The sequence below is a fragment of the Vanessa atalanta genome, chromosome 1 (genome assembly GCF_905147765.1).
Source record: "Vanessa atalanta chromosome 1, ilVanAtal1.2, whole genome shotgun sequence".
Taxonomy (NCBI): Eukaryota; Metazoa; Arthropoda; class Insecta; order Lepidoptera; family Nymphalidae; genus Vanessa; species Vanessa atalanta.
In genome coordinates this window covers 13,708,666-13,725,980 of record NC_061871.1, presented here as the reverse complement: position 1 = coordinate 13,725,980, position 17,315 = coordinate 13,708,666, and the positions used below count along the sequence as shown (strand labels likewise).

The following is a 17,315-nucleotide window of genomic DNA, read 5'->3' as shown; positions in this document are numbered from 1 at the left end:
ACACTATACATTTAAAAAGGAAAACATATGAAGTGAGAACGAATGAATTATCAATTCAAATCAAATCAATTCATGGACCAACTTTAATTTCATTCAGAAAACCATGATATAATAATTTATTTCGTTTACTGTGCTTTTGACTTTACATATTTGAATTTAAGCGTTAATTGGAACTTTTTATATTTGGTATTATTCATTGACATTGACAGTGACGATTCCGCTAACCTAAACTTAACATATAAACGGATTTTGTATTTAATAATATCATTGTAATACTTCCTTACAATGCCGTTAGATGTGCAGGGTACTTTCGTCTCACAAAAAATAAATAAAATAAGATGGATCCCCGAAGATTATGTTGAAACTAAACATTTTTTTACCGGAAGTTGGGATGATGAAGAAAATTCTATAAAAGTTTGGAGTTTTGAGTCTCTTAATGAAGATGAAGACGTTGAATATCCAAGACAATTATCTGAATACAAGGTTGACGGGGATGTTACTAATATAAAGTTTCTAGACAAGAACTCAATTGCTGTTTCTATTTCGAGCGGAGACGTTCGCATATTAGAAGTTAGCGCCTATGATAGACAGACTCCTTTAAGAGAAGTTCATACTTGGCAAAAATTACACAATTTTAGGTAAAAAAAAATACAAATACATTATTGCTATTGCAAGTGTTGCTTTCGTTGTCATTTAACAGCAAGTTTTTTTTTCTCTAAATTAGTAAATAACTTTTTTTTCTAGCTCAGAGAAATGTTCATGTACAACATTGGATACCTTAGAAGGAGACATAGCGAGCATAGGCGAAGATGGAAATATAAATATTTTAAATAGTAGAAGAGGAGACATAACACGAAGTATTAAAGGAGCGGATAGCTGCTCCTTGCATGCAGTTTGTTTTATTAAACTAAATGAGGTAGGAGATATTTCCCAACAGTATTGTTTACATTTAACCTTAGATGTTATTACAACTAATAACTTAATAATTAATGATATCTTTTGAAAATTTCTCATTTCTATTACCAGGTAATAACAGGTAACATCCGAGGACACATGAAAATATGGGATTTAAGGTCAACAAATGACAAACCTGTGGCAGCATTTTTGCTAGCTGGAGATGAGCTGGCAGCAACATGTATAACTCGTCATCCTACTCAACCTCACATTATATTAGCCGGCAGTGAGTCAGGAGCCCTTGCTATGTGGGACCTTCGTATGAACCAATTCCCTACATCTTTACTAAACGCTCATGCGGCAGGTGTTACAGAAATGCAATTCCACCCTGAAAATCCTAATAAGCTGCTCACAAGCTCTGTTTCTGGAGAAATATGGGATTGGAATATGGAAACATTGACAAAAAAAGGTTTAGATGAATATGTTCCATTAGATGATAAAACTGCGTTAAATGTTAATTCACTAATGCCAACTCTACATAAGGCAATCAATTCTCTGCACTGCGACAGAGGAAGGATACTCTGTGGTGCTGATAATGAAGCTATCTACTTAATTAAAAACTTCAAATATTGAATTATATATTTTTTTGTTTTTTGTGCATTCCAAACAAGTAAGGCATTTTTTCAACAAGAATTCAGAATCTTTTAATGTTTTATGTTTAAACAGATTTAGCTAATAAACCAATTAACTGCTGTAACTCTGAGTTTAATTTTTTATTAATGCAATCTTTCTTAGTTAAAATTAGTGATGATTTGTTTGATTGGCAATAAATTGGTGCCTTATTTGAAATACTAGTTTTCGCCCGCGGCTTCGTTTGCGTTTTAGGGGTTGGTTGTCAGATGTAAAGCATAAGAAGGAGGAGCATATGTCCGGCTGGCATCCTTGAAATGCAGGCTTGCTTCATACCAAATTTTATCAAATTTGGTTTATTGGTTTCGCTGTGAAAGAGCTGGCAGACAGAGTTACTTTCATTATTATAATATTAATATAGATTAAGTCAATATCACCTTTGTAATAATTCAATCTATTTTAGTTTGATTAATAACTCAAAAATAAAAATCTAAATATTCTTTTTTCAAGTATCTCAAAAGCAATCGTCTTGTTACAGTTGACTTAAATGTAAAAGCTACCAGTCAGGAAAGTAGATTCTGTCGAAAATAACCGAAAAGAAACTCTGTTTCTTGATAAGAGCTATAATTGTTTTTAATAGGCCAAATTAAAAATAACTGGAATCTTATAGAAACGAATACCGTGCCCAAAGATGAATTAACTTTGGGAAGTCGGAAACTAGTTGTTATTAGTTTATCTTTCCTCATCTGTCTATAATAATGTTGTCGTAAACATATTATGAAGCAATTGTAAGTATAGACACTTAATTTAAAACATCCCGAACAGAGTCTCGAAAATTATAAATAGACCGGACAGCTCTTTTTTATTAATAAGTTACTTTTTTTCCTTTTGTTATCATCCTTTTACCTACACAAAACTTTGATTGATATCTTGATAATGATTTACAAAAGAAAATGGTGACATTGGTAATTATTAAGAAGTTTATTATATAAGCCGTTAGAAGCAAAATCAAACCGAAACAATCATGTTTGTTAAATCACAATTAAGTATTAATTTAAAAATACACATTTTACAAATACATTTTATAGTGTATATTATATATACGAGTAGCGATGGGGTGCGGTTAACGTAAGATTGCCAGTCAAGTTTGTTATTTTTAAATCGGTAGCAAATCTAAATTCTGGCTTTTGTTAGGCATTTTGTAAATACCTCAAACATACAAAGGGTAACGCGATTGTGTGCGACTGCACGCCTTTGTGCATAGCTCGCTACGTAATGACGATGTGTAGCTTAAGAAAATGTCAAAGTCAGTTCTGTTAGCTGAAAATGGCGGCCCGGTTTGTTTAAGGCCAGGCACATGGTTGTAGGGTACACATGTGTGCCTAAATAATTAAAAAAAAAAAAAAAAGCAATTGAATAATACATTTTTATTTGTGAAGTAAATACACTTACGAGTAACATATACATAAGATAATACAAGTCAGTCTTTGCTTGCCTAGTCAATTGGTATGATATTTATACATTTTATTATTTACAATTACATATTAAGGATAAACAAGGATCGTGAGTAAATTAAGTAAAATATCATGCTGTATAAGGCACCATCACTACAACCGAATTCTCACAAGTGGTAACGCGTCCGACGAACCCATGGCACCACACTCATGTCAAAACCTAAACTAAGGTACAGCCTCAAAAAAAACTGGAATAAAATTATCGATAGTACTAAATAACACCGATGGAAAAAAAGATATATCATATTTGGCATCTCATTCACATGTCGTATACCACACTAGATGCGTTAACGGTTAAATTAACACAGAGTATATGCATCAGCTGAACAACGATATCAGTCGCCGGCGCGCACGTGTGCGGTGCGCTCACGTGCGCTCACGTGCGCTCACGTGTGCGGTGCTCACGTGTGCGGCGCGCGGCGGTGCGGCGGCGGCTTGCGGCGCGCGGCGGCCAGCAGCGCGGCGGGCACGCCCCACAGCCGGTCGCACCAGCGCATGAGCGCCTCCGTCACGTGGCAGCTGTTCGCCGCCGTCGATAGCTGCGTCTCCAGGCTGTCCGACGCCTTGATCAGAAAGCTGTCAAATATATGGAGATTTAACTTATTATGCTTCTTAATAGACTGCATTCAGCCGGTGACTTTTGTGGAGATTTTTTTCCTAGTATTTATTTTCCTTCGACAGTTTAAGTAAGCGTATCATTACAAATAATTTCAGCAGCGTTTCTCATCTACTAGCGACGAGTGAATATACTCTTCGGGCACAGACCTGGGTGGGAACAGCGTGGGCGCGATGATCATGGCGACGTTGTGCTCGCTCATCTTGTTGGTGTCGCTCATGGCCACGATCTCCCGCACGAGGCGCAGGATCTCCCGCAACGTGGCGCGCTGCTCCGCCGGCAGCAGGAGAACCAGAAGGTTCAGAGCGCGTCCCTGGGTCGCGCCGGATAATGCTGGAGAAATATACAAAATTACATCGATAAGAAATATTTATTTAAAATGATTTAAATCGAAAATATAAAAGAAGTGCGAGAGAATAAAAACTTAAGTACGACATTTTTGGGGATTAAATAATCTAAACCTAGAGCTAGAGTGGGAGGAGAGAGGGCGCGCTCACCGTAGGTGTGGTAGAAGAGGCGCATGAGCTCCTGCGTGAGCGGCGGCTGCGGCAGCGCGCGCAGCAGGCGCTTGAAGACGGCGGCGAGGTCGTGTCCCGTGGCGCGCCGCAGCGCCGCCTCCACGCCCGCGCGGTCGGCGTACCACTGCCGCTCCACCAGCGCGCACAGCGCCTCCACCTGCCCGCACGCACGCACGTCTTACGTCTTACGTCTCACTTCAGAGTTGGGTGCAGTGTTTGGGTAACGGTTTGAATTTTTTTTTTAGGTTCTTTGAACAGGATACTGTTCGAAATTTAAAAGTGACTATTTGCTTAAATCAGTATAAATTAACTCTGTAGGTACATAGAACATTCGTCTATAGATATGTCCTCGACACGTAAGCCTATTAAACCTCGAGGGCGTGATAGTTAAATATTAAGTTTAAAATTTAATCGAAAAAACAGCGGTCCTCTTACCTTATGTTTATTTCCGGGGACTCGTAGTAATCCCTCATCTTTAGTTCTCGCGCGCAGAGCAGACGAAAGCGCTCGCAGAACTGACGGAACCGAACTCCATGTCTCTTCCCACAGGATCATGTCTTTGCGGAGAAGAGTTTCTAATGCGACACCGAATACTGTGCCTTCTGTTGAATAATAAATATACTAGTTAAGTATGATCAATCTAGAGAAAGAAACATCGGACACTCTCTGTACTACATTTGGCATTCATAATTATTATAAAGTCAATTGTTACTTTTACTTTAAATGTGGTAATTAGTTTTAGGAAAATAAAATAATAAAAAAACGGTTTACTTTTGGGTATTTTACTAATATTTAAAAGATATGTAATGGTAAAATGCAAATTTAAGCGAATATTTAAAATATACAAATATACCAAAAATTCGCAGAATCATTTCCAATCCATTTTTGTGCAATAATTGACACCTAATACGGTAAAATATTCATTTACGAAATGTTTAAATAAAGGACGCAGACAAACTGTCTCCCGCATAAGCCCTTTAAGGAAGACGAACTAGGTGACGATTCAAGAAATCAATGTATTGACAGCTCATGCGTGACAGTGGGGCGAATATTTGAAACCTACATTTTTGGAATACATTTTTATCCATTATGTACAGTAGAGCGCGGTTATTTAAAATAACGAAGATCCTTCGTCAGAACTAACCTTCTTTCCGCTTCTTCTTCGGCGTTTTCCTCTTGTGGAAGGGCAGCGAGTATCTGTCGAAGAGAGCCGTCAGTTCGAGCCAAAGTAACGGCTGTAACTTCTTCAGCTGCGGTTCGCCAACTGTCTCAATGTCCACCGTGCTATCGGGTTCTGGCCATTCCTGAAAGATATTTTTATCAGTATTCTAATTTCTATTCACAACTATAATTAAATAAATATTTACTGAAATCTATTTGAAATGTAATTATAACCTTGGACTATATTTGGACATTTTTTATACTTTTGCCCTATCTACTTGGGATTACTTAATTTTATCAGAAGTTCCACGCGTTAATAAATTAAACCAACCTCTTCATGGTCTATCATCTGACGATCCAGATTGAACTTATGTTCGAAACTTAGCGGCTGTTGCGCAGACGCAGCGCTCTTAGTCCGTGAAACCGGTGCGTGTTTCCTGCAAACATCGAAAGAGGGATTAAAATTGATAAAATCTCAATTTATTTCCTTACGTTTTAAGAAATAACATAACAAATTATATTCTATGAATTAAACTGAAAACTGTTTAATTTTTCGTTTTGGAGGGCCGAAATAAACTCATTTCTATTGAGTTATTAGGTGTTTTTCGAATCCATCTCGGACTCAGCGGTGGCGGAGAACATCATGAGGATGTTGTTAGGAATATAAAAATGGTAAAATTGTCTATGCAGTCCTCTGGACTAGACCCTGCTAATAATAATCAGTATATGTACAGTATAATTAGTTGTTAAACAAATCAAGCAGTGGCTGACTGTTAAGGTACCTAATAAATAAATATATAACAATTTTAATATTTCATATAATAACAACACGTTATTTTTTTGTAATCGAGGATAATTTCTACTGGCTATAGATTATACATTATGTTGAATAAAAAACATTACTTACATGAAAAGGTCATTCTCTTTTAAAATGGACCCATTGATGCGTTCCTTGCCTATTCTCGGTCCCTGAACTGTCCCGTATCTCTGATAACCCAAAAGCTCAATACCCTCTGAAATGTTAAATTATTGTTATTAAAACTTGAATTTTTGAAAATTAAATTTGATTATGGTGATTTATGATTCGGTAACTCACCGGTGTTGGAGGCGATATCGGCCCAATGCAGATCATTTGGTTTGAAGAGCTCGTGCACGGGACGCGGAGGGGAGTGCGGTGAGTGCGGGCCGGGCGGGGAGAGGCGCGTGCGCCGGGAGGCGGGCGCCGACGGAGTGCGCGCGATAGGTGCGTGCGTGCCCGCGGGGTAGCTGTCGCTGAGGAATACGGAAAACGTATTTGATACATTATTTTGCCAATGGATGATATGACAGAGTTAAAAAAATATTATAAGAATAGTTACACAAAGTCAGGTGGCGTAGCGTTGTCTGCCCACTCAGTGGGTGGGCTGCCGGAACCCCCACTTGGCAGCGAGTCCAGCGAGTCAGGGGTCGCACTGCGCGACCGAGGCTCACTGCCGCTCGAATTCTGGAGAAAATAAATATAATTATTTAGTATTCTGACAAATGTCACACTACCAAACCTACATATGTACTTACGCAAAATCTAAGTTGGCCGGTCAGAAATTCTCAAGTAGCTATAAAGTTATAAAATCAAAACCGGACAATGCGGGTAATTGAGGCTAGAAATGCTTACGTATATCGTGCGGTTACAATTACTTACGTAAATAGTCGATTATCATAACATTTTAATGGTTTATACTTTATGAACTTCTCGGAGAGTTAACTTTAATGTCTATTGTGGTAATAATAATAATTATTAATATTGTTTTCGTATTATGCGGTAAATATTATACGACAAAATTTTATGCTCAACCTATAACGACACTGTCGTTAAAAGATTAAAATGGTCTCTTAACTTATAAACTCGTAGACGTTAAACATTTGTAATGGTTATTAAACGATTCTACAAACAAATTATTTGATAGACATGTTGAAGGGAAATGCCGCACCTACCGGTTTGTGTAACCGTTTTCCTAATAGTAAAATATGTAAACTTCTGAAGCAATCGGACTAACAAATCGTTGATTGAAAATGATATATTATGAGTGTTAAATACGATTCTTGTTGAAATAGCTCCAAATCGTGTATTAAAAATTTTGCATGTTTTACAAACTTGCAAGCTTTACTTGTATTATTAATAATTTAATCATTCAAATTAAAGTTACTAATTTTAATATAAGATTAGGTAATATTAACCTACGGTGAAAATATAACAAAATTGTCAGAATTGTTATGCTCATAATATAAATGCAAGCATCAAACAAAAATTGATACTGTTTTGGCTATGTTTATGATTTTACAAAAAAACGTTAAATATAAAAAATAAAAAGGATGACTATTTTAAAAAATATTGGTGACTTCAGTAAACCTTGATATCCGAGCTTTCAAACGTCGGAGTCGGGACAAGCGAGATTCGTATTTTTTTACTGCAAGGCTATGTAATATTATTGCTTTTATTTTCAACAAAAAAAAACATAAACCATTTAAAGTCAGCACTTTTCTATACTAACCAAAAAAAAAACAAACAAACACCGGAACGAAACACTTAAGACGTTACAGAAATAAAAAAAATACAACTTAATTGTTTCTTAACTACACACGGTTTTTGTTTAATAGAAAGTAGCGTGAGAAGACTAGCGAGAGATACATTTATATATATGTCGTAATCAATGACGAACAAATAGACGAAGGGATTTGCGATTGTTTCGTTTAATGGGAAGTGAAATTATTTTTTCGACTATTACGTTTTTCTTTTTGTCACCGTGTCATGACGTTATATAACAAATGAAAGTCGGTATTAACTAACTTACGTTGAAATGTGTTCCTCGATCGACTACTCATAACAATTCTGATTAACTGCCTAAGTTCGAAACAATGACCTTTAAAACTTCAACCTTTATCATATAAATAACGAATGTTTTTATTAGATATTTATTTAAATTTATCAATAAATACAATTAAGTTTTGATGGTCAAAATATATTAAAGTTACATAAATATTCTGTACAAGATTATTTAAGCAGTATATGAAATAATAATTACATCAATTTTTTATATAGTATACGTTTGATGAAAAAAGTAACTAAGTGCTTTGTCCCCTATCAGTTCTTCCAACAGTTTCATATCTAGCCTTGATTTGTTTACAGTTATTAGAACACATAAAAAACAAAGGTTCTCAATATGTATTTCCAATCATGTTTCGAATGAGAACTTGCCACGTACGTATAACCTCAAATCTTCTCAAGAAAAGAAAGAAGAAAGAAAGAAAGTTGGCCTTAGCTTAGCTTAGATGAGATATGTACAGCTTGCTACTTTTTTATTAATATCTACATATCTAGTCATATGCATATCTTCAGTGACCCATTTTGCAAACACAGTACATCCAGATAATTCTTGGTCTGCATCTTGAATTATCTCTTCATGAATGTCAAAACTCTCCATTTAATTGAACATAATATGACATTGATCCCTCTTCATAACATATCATGATAACAGGCTGCTTCTAGCTTATCTCGTCACAGGACGTACTTTCAAAGACTTTGAATACGGAACCCGCCACATTTACAAATAACTCATAACATTTTCAGAAAAAGCATTTCATTGAATGAGTTATTATCTCTTTATCTACAATTGAATTCTTTAATAAAAGTATTTTTTAGGAATAAGTGTATTTTGGCAAGAGGCTATCATCCCAACTGCTGTGATTGATTTTGATAAGCAGTGTGTTGTTTATCTATGTTGAAGAGAATATCATCACGCATGTTTACCGAACTCCAAGTTTCCAACATTGGGTTAAATCGTCGGAGTTGCAGAGTGTAAAGCAGATATTGAATAAATAACATATCTTAATTACATTTCGTTGATCTTCATTGACAAGTATATAAGCAAAGACGTCATATTATAGTTGTATCAAAATTATGCCCCTTGAGGAACGCAATAAAATTATTATTCTATTGCAGCCCGTCACTGCTCTTCCCCGAACATACATACATGATTTGATTTAAACGCTCACTTCTCCGAAGACGATGTCATTCAACCCAGGATTAGAGCTAGGAAGTAGAGTGCTATGCAGTTTAATCTCTACATATTTGTAAAATACTGTTGCATATAACGGTTATATAAAATGTTGACATAAACGTCATTTTTGGTGTTATAGTCGGCGTGGACAATAAAACGAACAGACGATAAAAATATTCAATCAAATACCCACCCCAACAAATCAATCAATTTCAAAAAGATATGACACCCCCTCATATTGCTACAACTGATGATAGGATGATTCGTTAATATTTCGCCCTGTCTGGACGAAAGTAACTAATTTTCCTATCATCGGAATTATGATTCAAGGAATAAATGCTTTCAGCATACGTGCCACCATTCCACGCGCTTATTATTAGTACAGGAACTATTTTAAATTTTGGTTTTTATAATTTCAGCCTACAATGTATATAAATTAAAGTTTACGTAGATATTAATAGAAATGTCACTATCCTTAATAACGACGACCCGGGACGAATGTGAAACCGCGGCTGATCACGAAGTATCATTGAAAGAGGGTAAAAGAATGTCATTCCAAAGCAGATTATCCCTAGAAGAACTCTCGATATATTCAATAGTTACTCTTTTTTATATTATGAGGAAACAAAAAATATTTGAACATTATACTGTTTTCTGATATAAAGTCGTTTGTTAAATGAATTTTAAAAACGTAATTAGCACAAATCGTAATACATATTTTGATGCGCGAAACTAATCTAACAGACTGTGGTAGCATAAACATTTGTCTTTTTATACAAATTAAAATGTTTATAAAAAATATATATTTCTTAAAATATTTAATTTACTCATTTATAAATAAATGCCTCATAATATTGATAAACAAATTGGATGTAACTACAAACGTCAGGAATGAGATTGCCTTTAAATTCAACCTTAAAATATAACTCATTCCAAGATAAGAATTTTTCAAAATATTTTTATTCAACTATTTAGAAAGTTTCAAACACTTTCACATGAAACGTTTCGATAAAGTTCTAAAAAAATAAATAAACCGAGTTATGAGTTAAATTTAAAACGAACGCTTAATAGCTGTTAAATAATTTCAAGCTATAATCGGCAAAGGGAAGCTGTCTATTAAACAGAGAATCGGGGTCGACGCATCAATATGCGGCTCTCATCGCGCTCGACGCACATCGTATGTTAATGCTTAATGGTTCAAGCAAACGGATAATAAACATATTAAGATAGTTTCTACACGATATCATCATTTTGAACGAAAATTATCAACGACGAACCTTTCAAATCGGAATATAATCGCCGTTTTCTTTACGTCCGTGATATTAATTTACAAAACAGCGTAGCAATAGACATAGCAATATGCAGCAACATAGTTCAGCACAATCTAGAAGTTTAGCATATATTTGAATGTATAGCAAAAATAAAGAATATATATACATAACTTAACTAATAAAGAAATTAAATTAAATGTTGTTTTTTTTTTGCCAATTTTGAACAGTATGGGCACAATTAAACAAAGCTAAGAATTAAATAACGGGGTCCAACAATTACATATCTAGTGGACGTTCAATCAACGTATATGACTTTTTTAATATAAGACGTTTATCAAGGTAAAATCTTTACAGCGCGATGTAATATTTTCGTGACGATAATCAGATTCTATAATTGCCTAATCTCGAAGAAGACTATCACGATTAGAACGATAGCTTATCTACAATGACGTATGTGACGTGCGTGTAACACTTAAATGTAACTTAATAGAGATTGACTAAGTTTAGTTTATTATAACTTTATTATACAAAATATAGTTGTTGTTATATTAGCTTATCTGTGGTTGGCTGTTCGCAGGCCTTTCTAGCTCAGGTACTATCTATTCCTTGTGAACATCTCCTATGGTAACCAGCGCGTCAACGGTCTTGGACATGGTTGATATTTCTCAGTACCATAAGCAGCATTTTAAATCCGGTGAAATTGACATGATCGCGGCTGAGAACACGCTATACACTCGAATGCTTGGCTCTATTTTCAGATCATCTTGGACTTAATACAGATCAAAGGAAGTTTTAGTGTGACGTGTCTAATTTTAAAATTATGAACATTGAGAAAATTAAGTTTGTATTTTGTCGGCGAAACAATTACTTTATGCCATGGATGTTTTGCATTTCAGTTAGACTAATAATAAAGACTATTCAAAGGATAATTTAAATGTTATATTTGTTACACACACAGTTCATTGAACATGCAGATTCATAATAATTCAATTGATTACGCGAATACCGAAAGGCGAAATCTATTAAGCTTGGCATCATACGGCCTTTTTCATATAATTCTAATTGATTCAAGAGCGTAATAATTAGCACAAAGTTATTAAAGGTATTACTTAAGAGTATGGGTAATGATCGATTGTGTATACTGTGTTGAGTGATCTTGAGCCGATAGTCATGGCGATACGTTTTCTAGCCCTTGAAAACGCTTTCGAATCGTCTAATGTGGAGTTATATTGGCTCCAATATATCTCCAATAACAGACATTTAATTTTTTTATTAATTTAAAGCTAATGTAAAAATAATGTAGCTCGACCAAAAATCAGTCTCAATGCAAGGCTGAAGGCATTATCTACATTTTTGGCGATAGGTAAAATAAGAAAATATACAAAAAGCATTTCTTGGCGATATTTGTTTCTTATAAATAATCTCACGTACCTATAGGCATGAATTTATTGGTGTAAATTACATCTTTTAAGACCTTAGGTTGGTTGTTTCTAAAATCATGCATTCAGAAATAGTTTTTGGCAAAGCAGTTGGTAACATAATCACATATTTACCAAAACATCGAGGTAGGAGCGCATCAAAGCCAGCCCTTTGCAATTCACCATCTTCTCGCATACCTTGTGACGAACCGTCTCGCAGATCATCATTGGGTACTTTATAAGACCACGTTACAACAATAAAATATTCCATGTAACATAACGTCACAACAACCGCACTCAGCACATACTGAAACCAGTATGCATTAAACACCCAATACAGTTTTGAAATTTGCCGGACGCGAGGCAATTTACACAGGCGTGTATCCGTTTTATTTATATTCGTACAATATTAGTTCCATATTAACGTATTATCATAATAACAACTTGAATTTTCTAAAATTACCGAGATAAAGTTCTATTTTCAAAAAAACGAAAAGCCATTCGATTCTTTTTAAAGCTAATAAACACATTTTCGTAAATGGCACTGAAATCGTTTATTCTTCCAATTAAAATCGCTTTTAAAAAAACAACATTCTAAAATAGTTTTTTAGTAACGTACAAAAGACGTTCATTCCGTGAGCGTTATTTTCGAACTAAATTTTGAAGTTAAGCTTTAATTGCATATTTATCTAACGACGTCCAGTTATCACGTAGCCCTAATGACTTGCCCGAGCTCTACCATTTTTAAAACAATCTTAATTATCTGTCATTAATTCACTATAAACAGTACAGAGATTAACTGTTTCATAGAAAACAAAATAATTTCCATATTTGTGCAATTTTCATAAATACAAGTGATCATTTTTCGATTCCTTAACGTAAATTTAATTGTATTATAATTAATGCATTTCGCGACATTTTATGGAGCTTGTCAAGGAAGCTAAGTTAGAGTAGGACCTAATCTTCAAATGAAGTGAGTGAGTTAAGAATTAAAAATTTTTTTTTTTATTAGTCAGTAGTCAATTATTTCAATGAAAATAAAAAGTTGTTATCTACACTTACCTTTTTTTACTTTCTAAAGAAATTAATTTCAAAGTAATATATCTACAATATTTCACTGCAACATCGGATATACACGAACTAATTATCCTTATCCAGAACCTTTGTTCAAGATCAAATATTCAGTTATTTTAAACAACAATGTTTCAGATAAGCTTTCAGTAAATAGCTACCATGACAAGAAACTATCGTACTAAACGTTAGAAGGTTGTGACAAAAAGTCTCGGACGCGTTTAATATCTTGGTACATAATGTCGACTCATCACTTGTACCGATTTTCCATCCATTAACCCACTATTGTATCAATATACTATTAAACCGGCAAATAGACTAAGAATATTTACCCAGTCGACATTTTCGAACCGTATTATGTTTTTTTTACAACTTCATTCTTTCTGCATTTTTAGCTAGTAACCTAAATGACGCAATACCAAATTCAGTTTTTTTTTTAATATATATTTTTTTGGCTTAATTAAAAAGAGGTTCCATAAATTAATTAAAAAATATATTGAACCCAACACACATTGCAATAATCATTAGACGATTTCAAAAAAGGGTTCTAAGTTCGACCTTTACCGATTTTTTTTTTTTCTTTCCGAATGTATTATGAGCGAGGAACGGATAAAAAAGTTAGCAGATGTTTATTTCTTTTGATTATTGTAAATATTTAACTAAGACATATTTTACTAAACGAATACTAATTATTTTTAGCATAGTTGTGCATTTATATCGGAAGATAGGTTGTATTAATTTTGTATAGAAACATCTGTACGCCATGGATGTGCACGTGTGTGTGGTTGTACTTACATTATTTTATGCATATTTAGTTTACACACTCGTAAGAACAAAACTGCTCGATTAAGTTGTGCCAGTATCGTATCGAATCCAATTCTACGTTCGAATTAGATGTGGCTAATTATGCACAAAAATTGATTAAGGCGGTCGAAAGCTTGTCACAAACTGACGTCACTGATTTTGGGGGCCATGAATTTAAAAGAAAGTGTGAGTCAATTTCTCTAACTTATCTCATTTATCTTGTCATAAAAAAATGTTTGTTTGTTATCTTGAATCTACTTATATTTTTCATACCTTCGCCTCGGCTTTATTTTTTTTTAGTTTCTATAGGAATTTATAGTAAGCTAACCGAATCGTGTATTATATAAGGAAACCGCACGAAGCGTCTTGTGAATTTAGAAATTCACAAAATTTAAACGACATCGACAACTCATAAGCATTATCTAAATCTCTACATGATTATGTAGGTAGAAAAAAAATTAATTCCAAAATCTTATCTGGAATAGATAAGTTGAATACTTACACTAATACTAAACTCACCGAGGGCGTATCAGGAAATAATTTGATACTATTAAGATTACGGACTCATGGGCGATAAATGTTTTTCTGATTTCTGTTTTTCTGTCTATACGAGAGAATCTAGACGGTCTATGCAAATGAAACATGTATTTTGCATGTTTTGTGTTAATTTATATGATGAATAATTTTTCATTTACTACAAAAAATTACATATAGGACATAAAATTACGAAAAATTGATAATGAAACAGTAAGAATATTGAGTCATTATTATTATTATTTTTATCATAGCTTTTATTTGTGCCGCGACGGTACAGATTATTTCGCAAATGTCAAGTGCTAAAGTATAATTTAAGGCAACCATATTTAAGACAATGTACGTATTCCAATGACAAATAAACCACTTTAACATTTAATTGACGTGAAGTCATTGGTCGAGACCTTGAATAATCTATGGTATTCGGTAAAATAACGTAAAAATTGCTTCTTGAATCGTTTACATTGTTTAAAAAATATAGACGGAAAATAATCGTATAATACAAGAAGCAGACGGTATACTAATTTTAATTCAATATGTTATGGACTAATAGCTTCATAAAATCATAAGAAATTTGATCACTGTGAGCGACCTTTGTGAGATCATCATCCTTTTCTTATTACTTAAAAAATATGTATTGTAGTAATACTTAATATATATGTGTATGTGTATAAATATACGCAGAGTATAAATATATCAACCCTAATACATGACACGAACGTGTACCGACATTTTATAATTAAACAAAAATTTAAGCCCAGTGTACAAAACAATAGACAAAATGTTAACTTTCAAAAATCTTTTAGAAAACAAAACTATCAATTCATTCCTTATAACACTTCTTAAGGCAATACATTTCGGAATACAAACGTACCGACGTTTAGAAACGGCTCGTTTTAACAACAAAACTAGTTTATCCAGATTCGAGGCTAACGGTGCGTGCGGAATTAAAATCGTTCATAAACTTGACATAGACGAATCAAACAAGTTTTAAGACTTATACATCTGATTTCATTCATATCGCCTACCGTATTAAAATGATCCGGATTAATTGAAAATATACCTTAATTCAAAGCTGTAAGGTTTATAATATATCAAATAATTGTTATTTTAAGCGCAGCTGTTTAAAACGAACGAACAGTTTGATTAAAGAGAATGACAGATCGAATAACACTCAACATTCACAATGAATGCATTCTAAAATTAATTCTGAAAATATAAATGTTATTGTAAATTTAAATATTTATTAAAAATAAATTAGTACTACACATTTGTACTTCATTCTACGTATTTGCATTGGGATTCCCAAAGGGAATCTCAACTTGGTTTACTTACGACGATAAAAAGACATCTACACAGAGTATGTAAGGAACGCGAAGAAAATATTTAATACATACACATTAATATATAATATAAAAAAAATCATTGACATTATTTAACAAATACAGAGGATGCGCAACTGTAAACTCTAGTGACATAACAATCAACAGTTTTGACAGACGATAGTGTTGCAATCAAAAAGACACGGATCACCCCATTTCATATTAAAACCAAATTTTGTAATACGACTAAAACTTGACACTTACATAAAAAAAACATAGAATACCGGTTCTATTCCACCGTAATTTTAAGCTGACGGAATTCTCAACTTGTACTTCTACGAATTATAACCTGTGTGAATAATATTTTGTAATATACCATTAATGACTCGCGTTATATAATAGACTGCTTTATTGCGTCCTTATCAACATCTGAAGCTCATTAAAGGCTTAGTGAAACTTTATTAACTCATTAAAACTACCTGACTTTAACATTATATTGCAATTTATCAAATTTCACAAAACATTATATAATTCGTTTTCACACAACATTACCAAACACGTGTTTGATGATTTTTCGTCAAACTTAATAATAGTATATAATAGCATACTTTATTTTTTTTAAATTGGAAAGTGAAAACCTATTCGAAAGTCGATACCGAAGTTAGAATGCCGATGTACTATTGTACGATGTATGTTAACTTATTGTAAATATTGTACTTAGCTGAGACATTGGAAATAAAGTTGAGCATTTAATATGATAATTTTATCTTCAATGACGCCTACACACTTTTATTTTAAGACAAGAAATGATAACACTTGAAAGCTTGATCCCCTTTCTGAGTCTAATATTTATAGGAAACAATTTTTTCTTTCAATTTTATGGGTATTTGAATATTATTTTTATTAACTAACCTCTAAGTCCCTAAAGACATCTCTAATGTCAGGTTTTTTGGCGCGTGAAGCTGCACGCCGCCTCCTGACGGTCCTGTTGAGTCGCCTCACTCTCCTGCGCACGGCAGCGGCCTGCTCCCGAGGCAAAGGCCGCACGGCCTCTCCCAGCTGAGCCTCGGTGACCTCGAGGCCCGCCTGGAACGGTGCTGCCAACGAGCCGAGACCAGCGGCTTGGAGCCATTCCGTTTCCAATTCGCCTTCTGTGAACAACAAAAAATATAAATTACTGACTTGAAATTAATAACAACCAAGCTACTTGATGCTACAGCACCTTTTAATCGTATCTTAAATTTTGTCTATTAATGAATTTAATTGTGGTGTTAAATTGAAATAATAAGATGGGACTGACTACAGTGTAGAATTAGTACATTATAAAAAGGGAGGAGTTGGTAGTAAATTAATTAGATTAATAACGCTAATTTATTAAATATGACTGTAGCTACTGAATTACTTGTCAGTCGTTCTTAATATACTCTAGATTGCAAATTCTAAAAGCTTATTTGAACCGACATGTATGAAGTAGTTCTTTGGTTTAATAGAGTATGTTAACAATCTAATATTAAGCACTAGTACATTC

At 33.9% G+C, this 17,315-nt stretch overlaps 2 protein-coding genes across 10 annotated transcripts in view; one reads left to right on the top strand and one right to left on the bottom strand.

The window, feature by feature from the left end:
- The first annotated feature begins 215 nt into the window (after positions 1–215).
- Positions 216–1,644, top strand: LOC125064644 (nucleoporin Nup43). The gene is made up of 3 exons (XM_047671804.1): positions 216–638; positions 745–916; positions 1,027–1,644. The coding sequence occupies exons 1-3, from the start codon at positions 286–288 to the stop codon at positions 1,525–1,527; spliced, it is 1,026 nt and encodes a 341-aa protein (XP_047527760.1). The 5' UTR covers positions 216–285; the 3' UTR covers positions 1,528–1,644.
- A 1,292-nt stretch (positions 1,645–2,936) lies between these two features.
- Positions 2,937–17,315, bottom strand: part of LOC125064771 (rho GTPase-activating protein conundrum) — an 82,609-nt gene continuing 68,230 nt past the window's right edge. For 8 of the 9 annotated variants that reach the window (XM_047672002.1, XM_047671984.1, XM_047672010.1 and 5 more), the window contains 10 exons: positions 16,700–16,938; positions 6,692–6,816; positions 6,430–6,605; positions 6,241–6,346; positions 5,665–5,770; positions 5,317–5,476; positions 4,608–4,774; positions 4,152–4,329; positions 3,804–3,987; positions 2,937–3,614 (listed from right to left, as the gene is read on the bottom strand). In XM_047672002.1, the coding sequence (XP_047527958.1) occupies positions 3,440–3,614; positions 3,804–3,987; positions 4,152–4,329; positions 4,608–4,774; positions 5,317–5,476; positions 5,665–5,770; positions 6,241–6,346; positions 6,430–6,605; positions 6,692–6,816; positions 16,700–16,938 (1,616 nt within the window). In that variant the 3' untranslated portion in view covers positions 2,937–3,439. The remainder of the gene's footprint in view (positions 3,615–3,803; positions 3,988–4,151; positions 4,330–4,607; positions 4,775–5,316; positions 5,477–5,664; positions 5,771–6,240; positions 6,347–6,429; positions 6,606–6,691; positions 6,817–16,699; positions 16,939–17,315) is intronic. The other variant, XM_047671993.1, reaches the window with a different exon arrangement.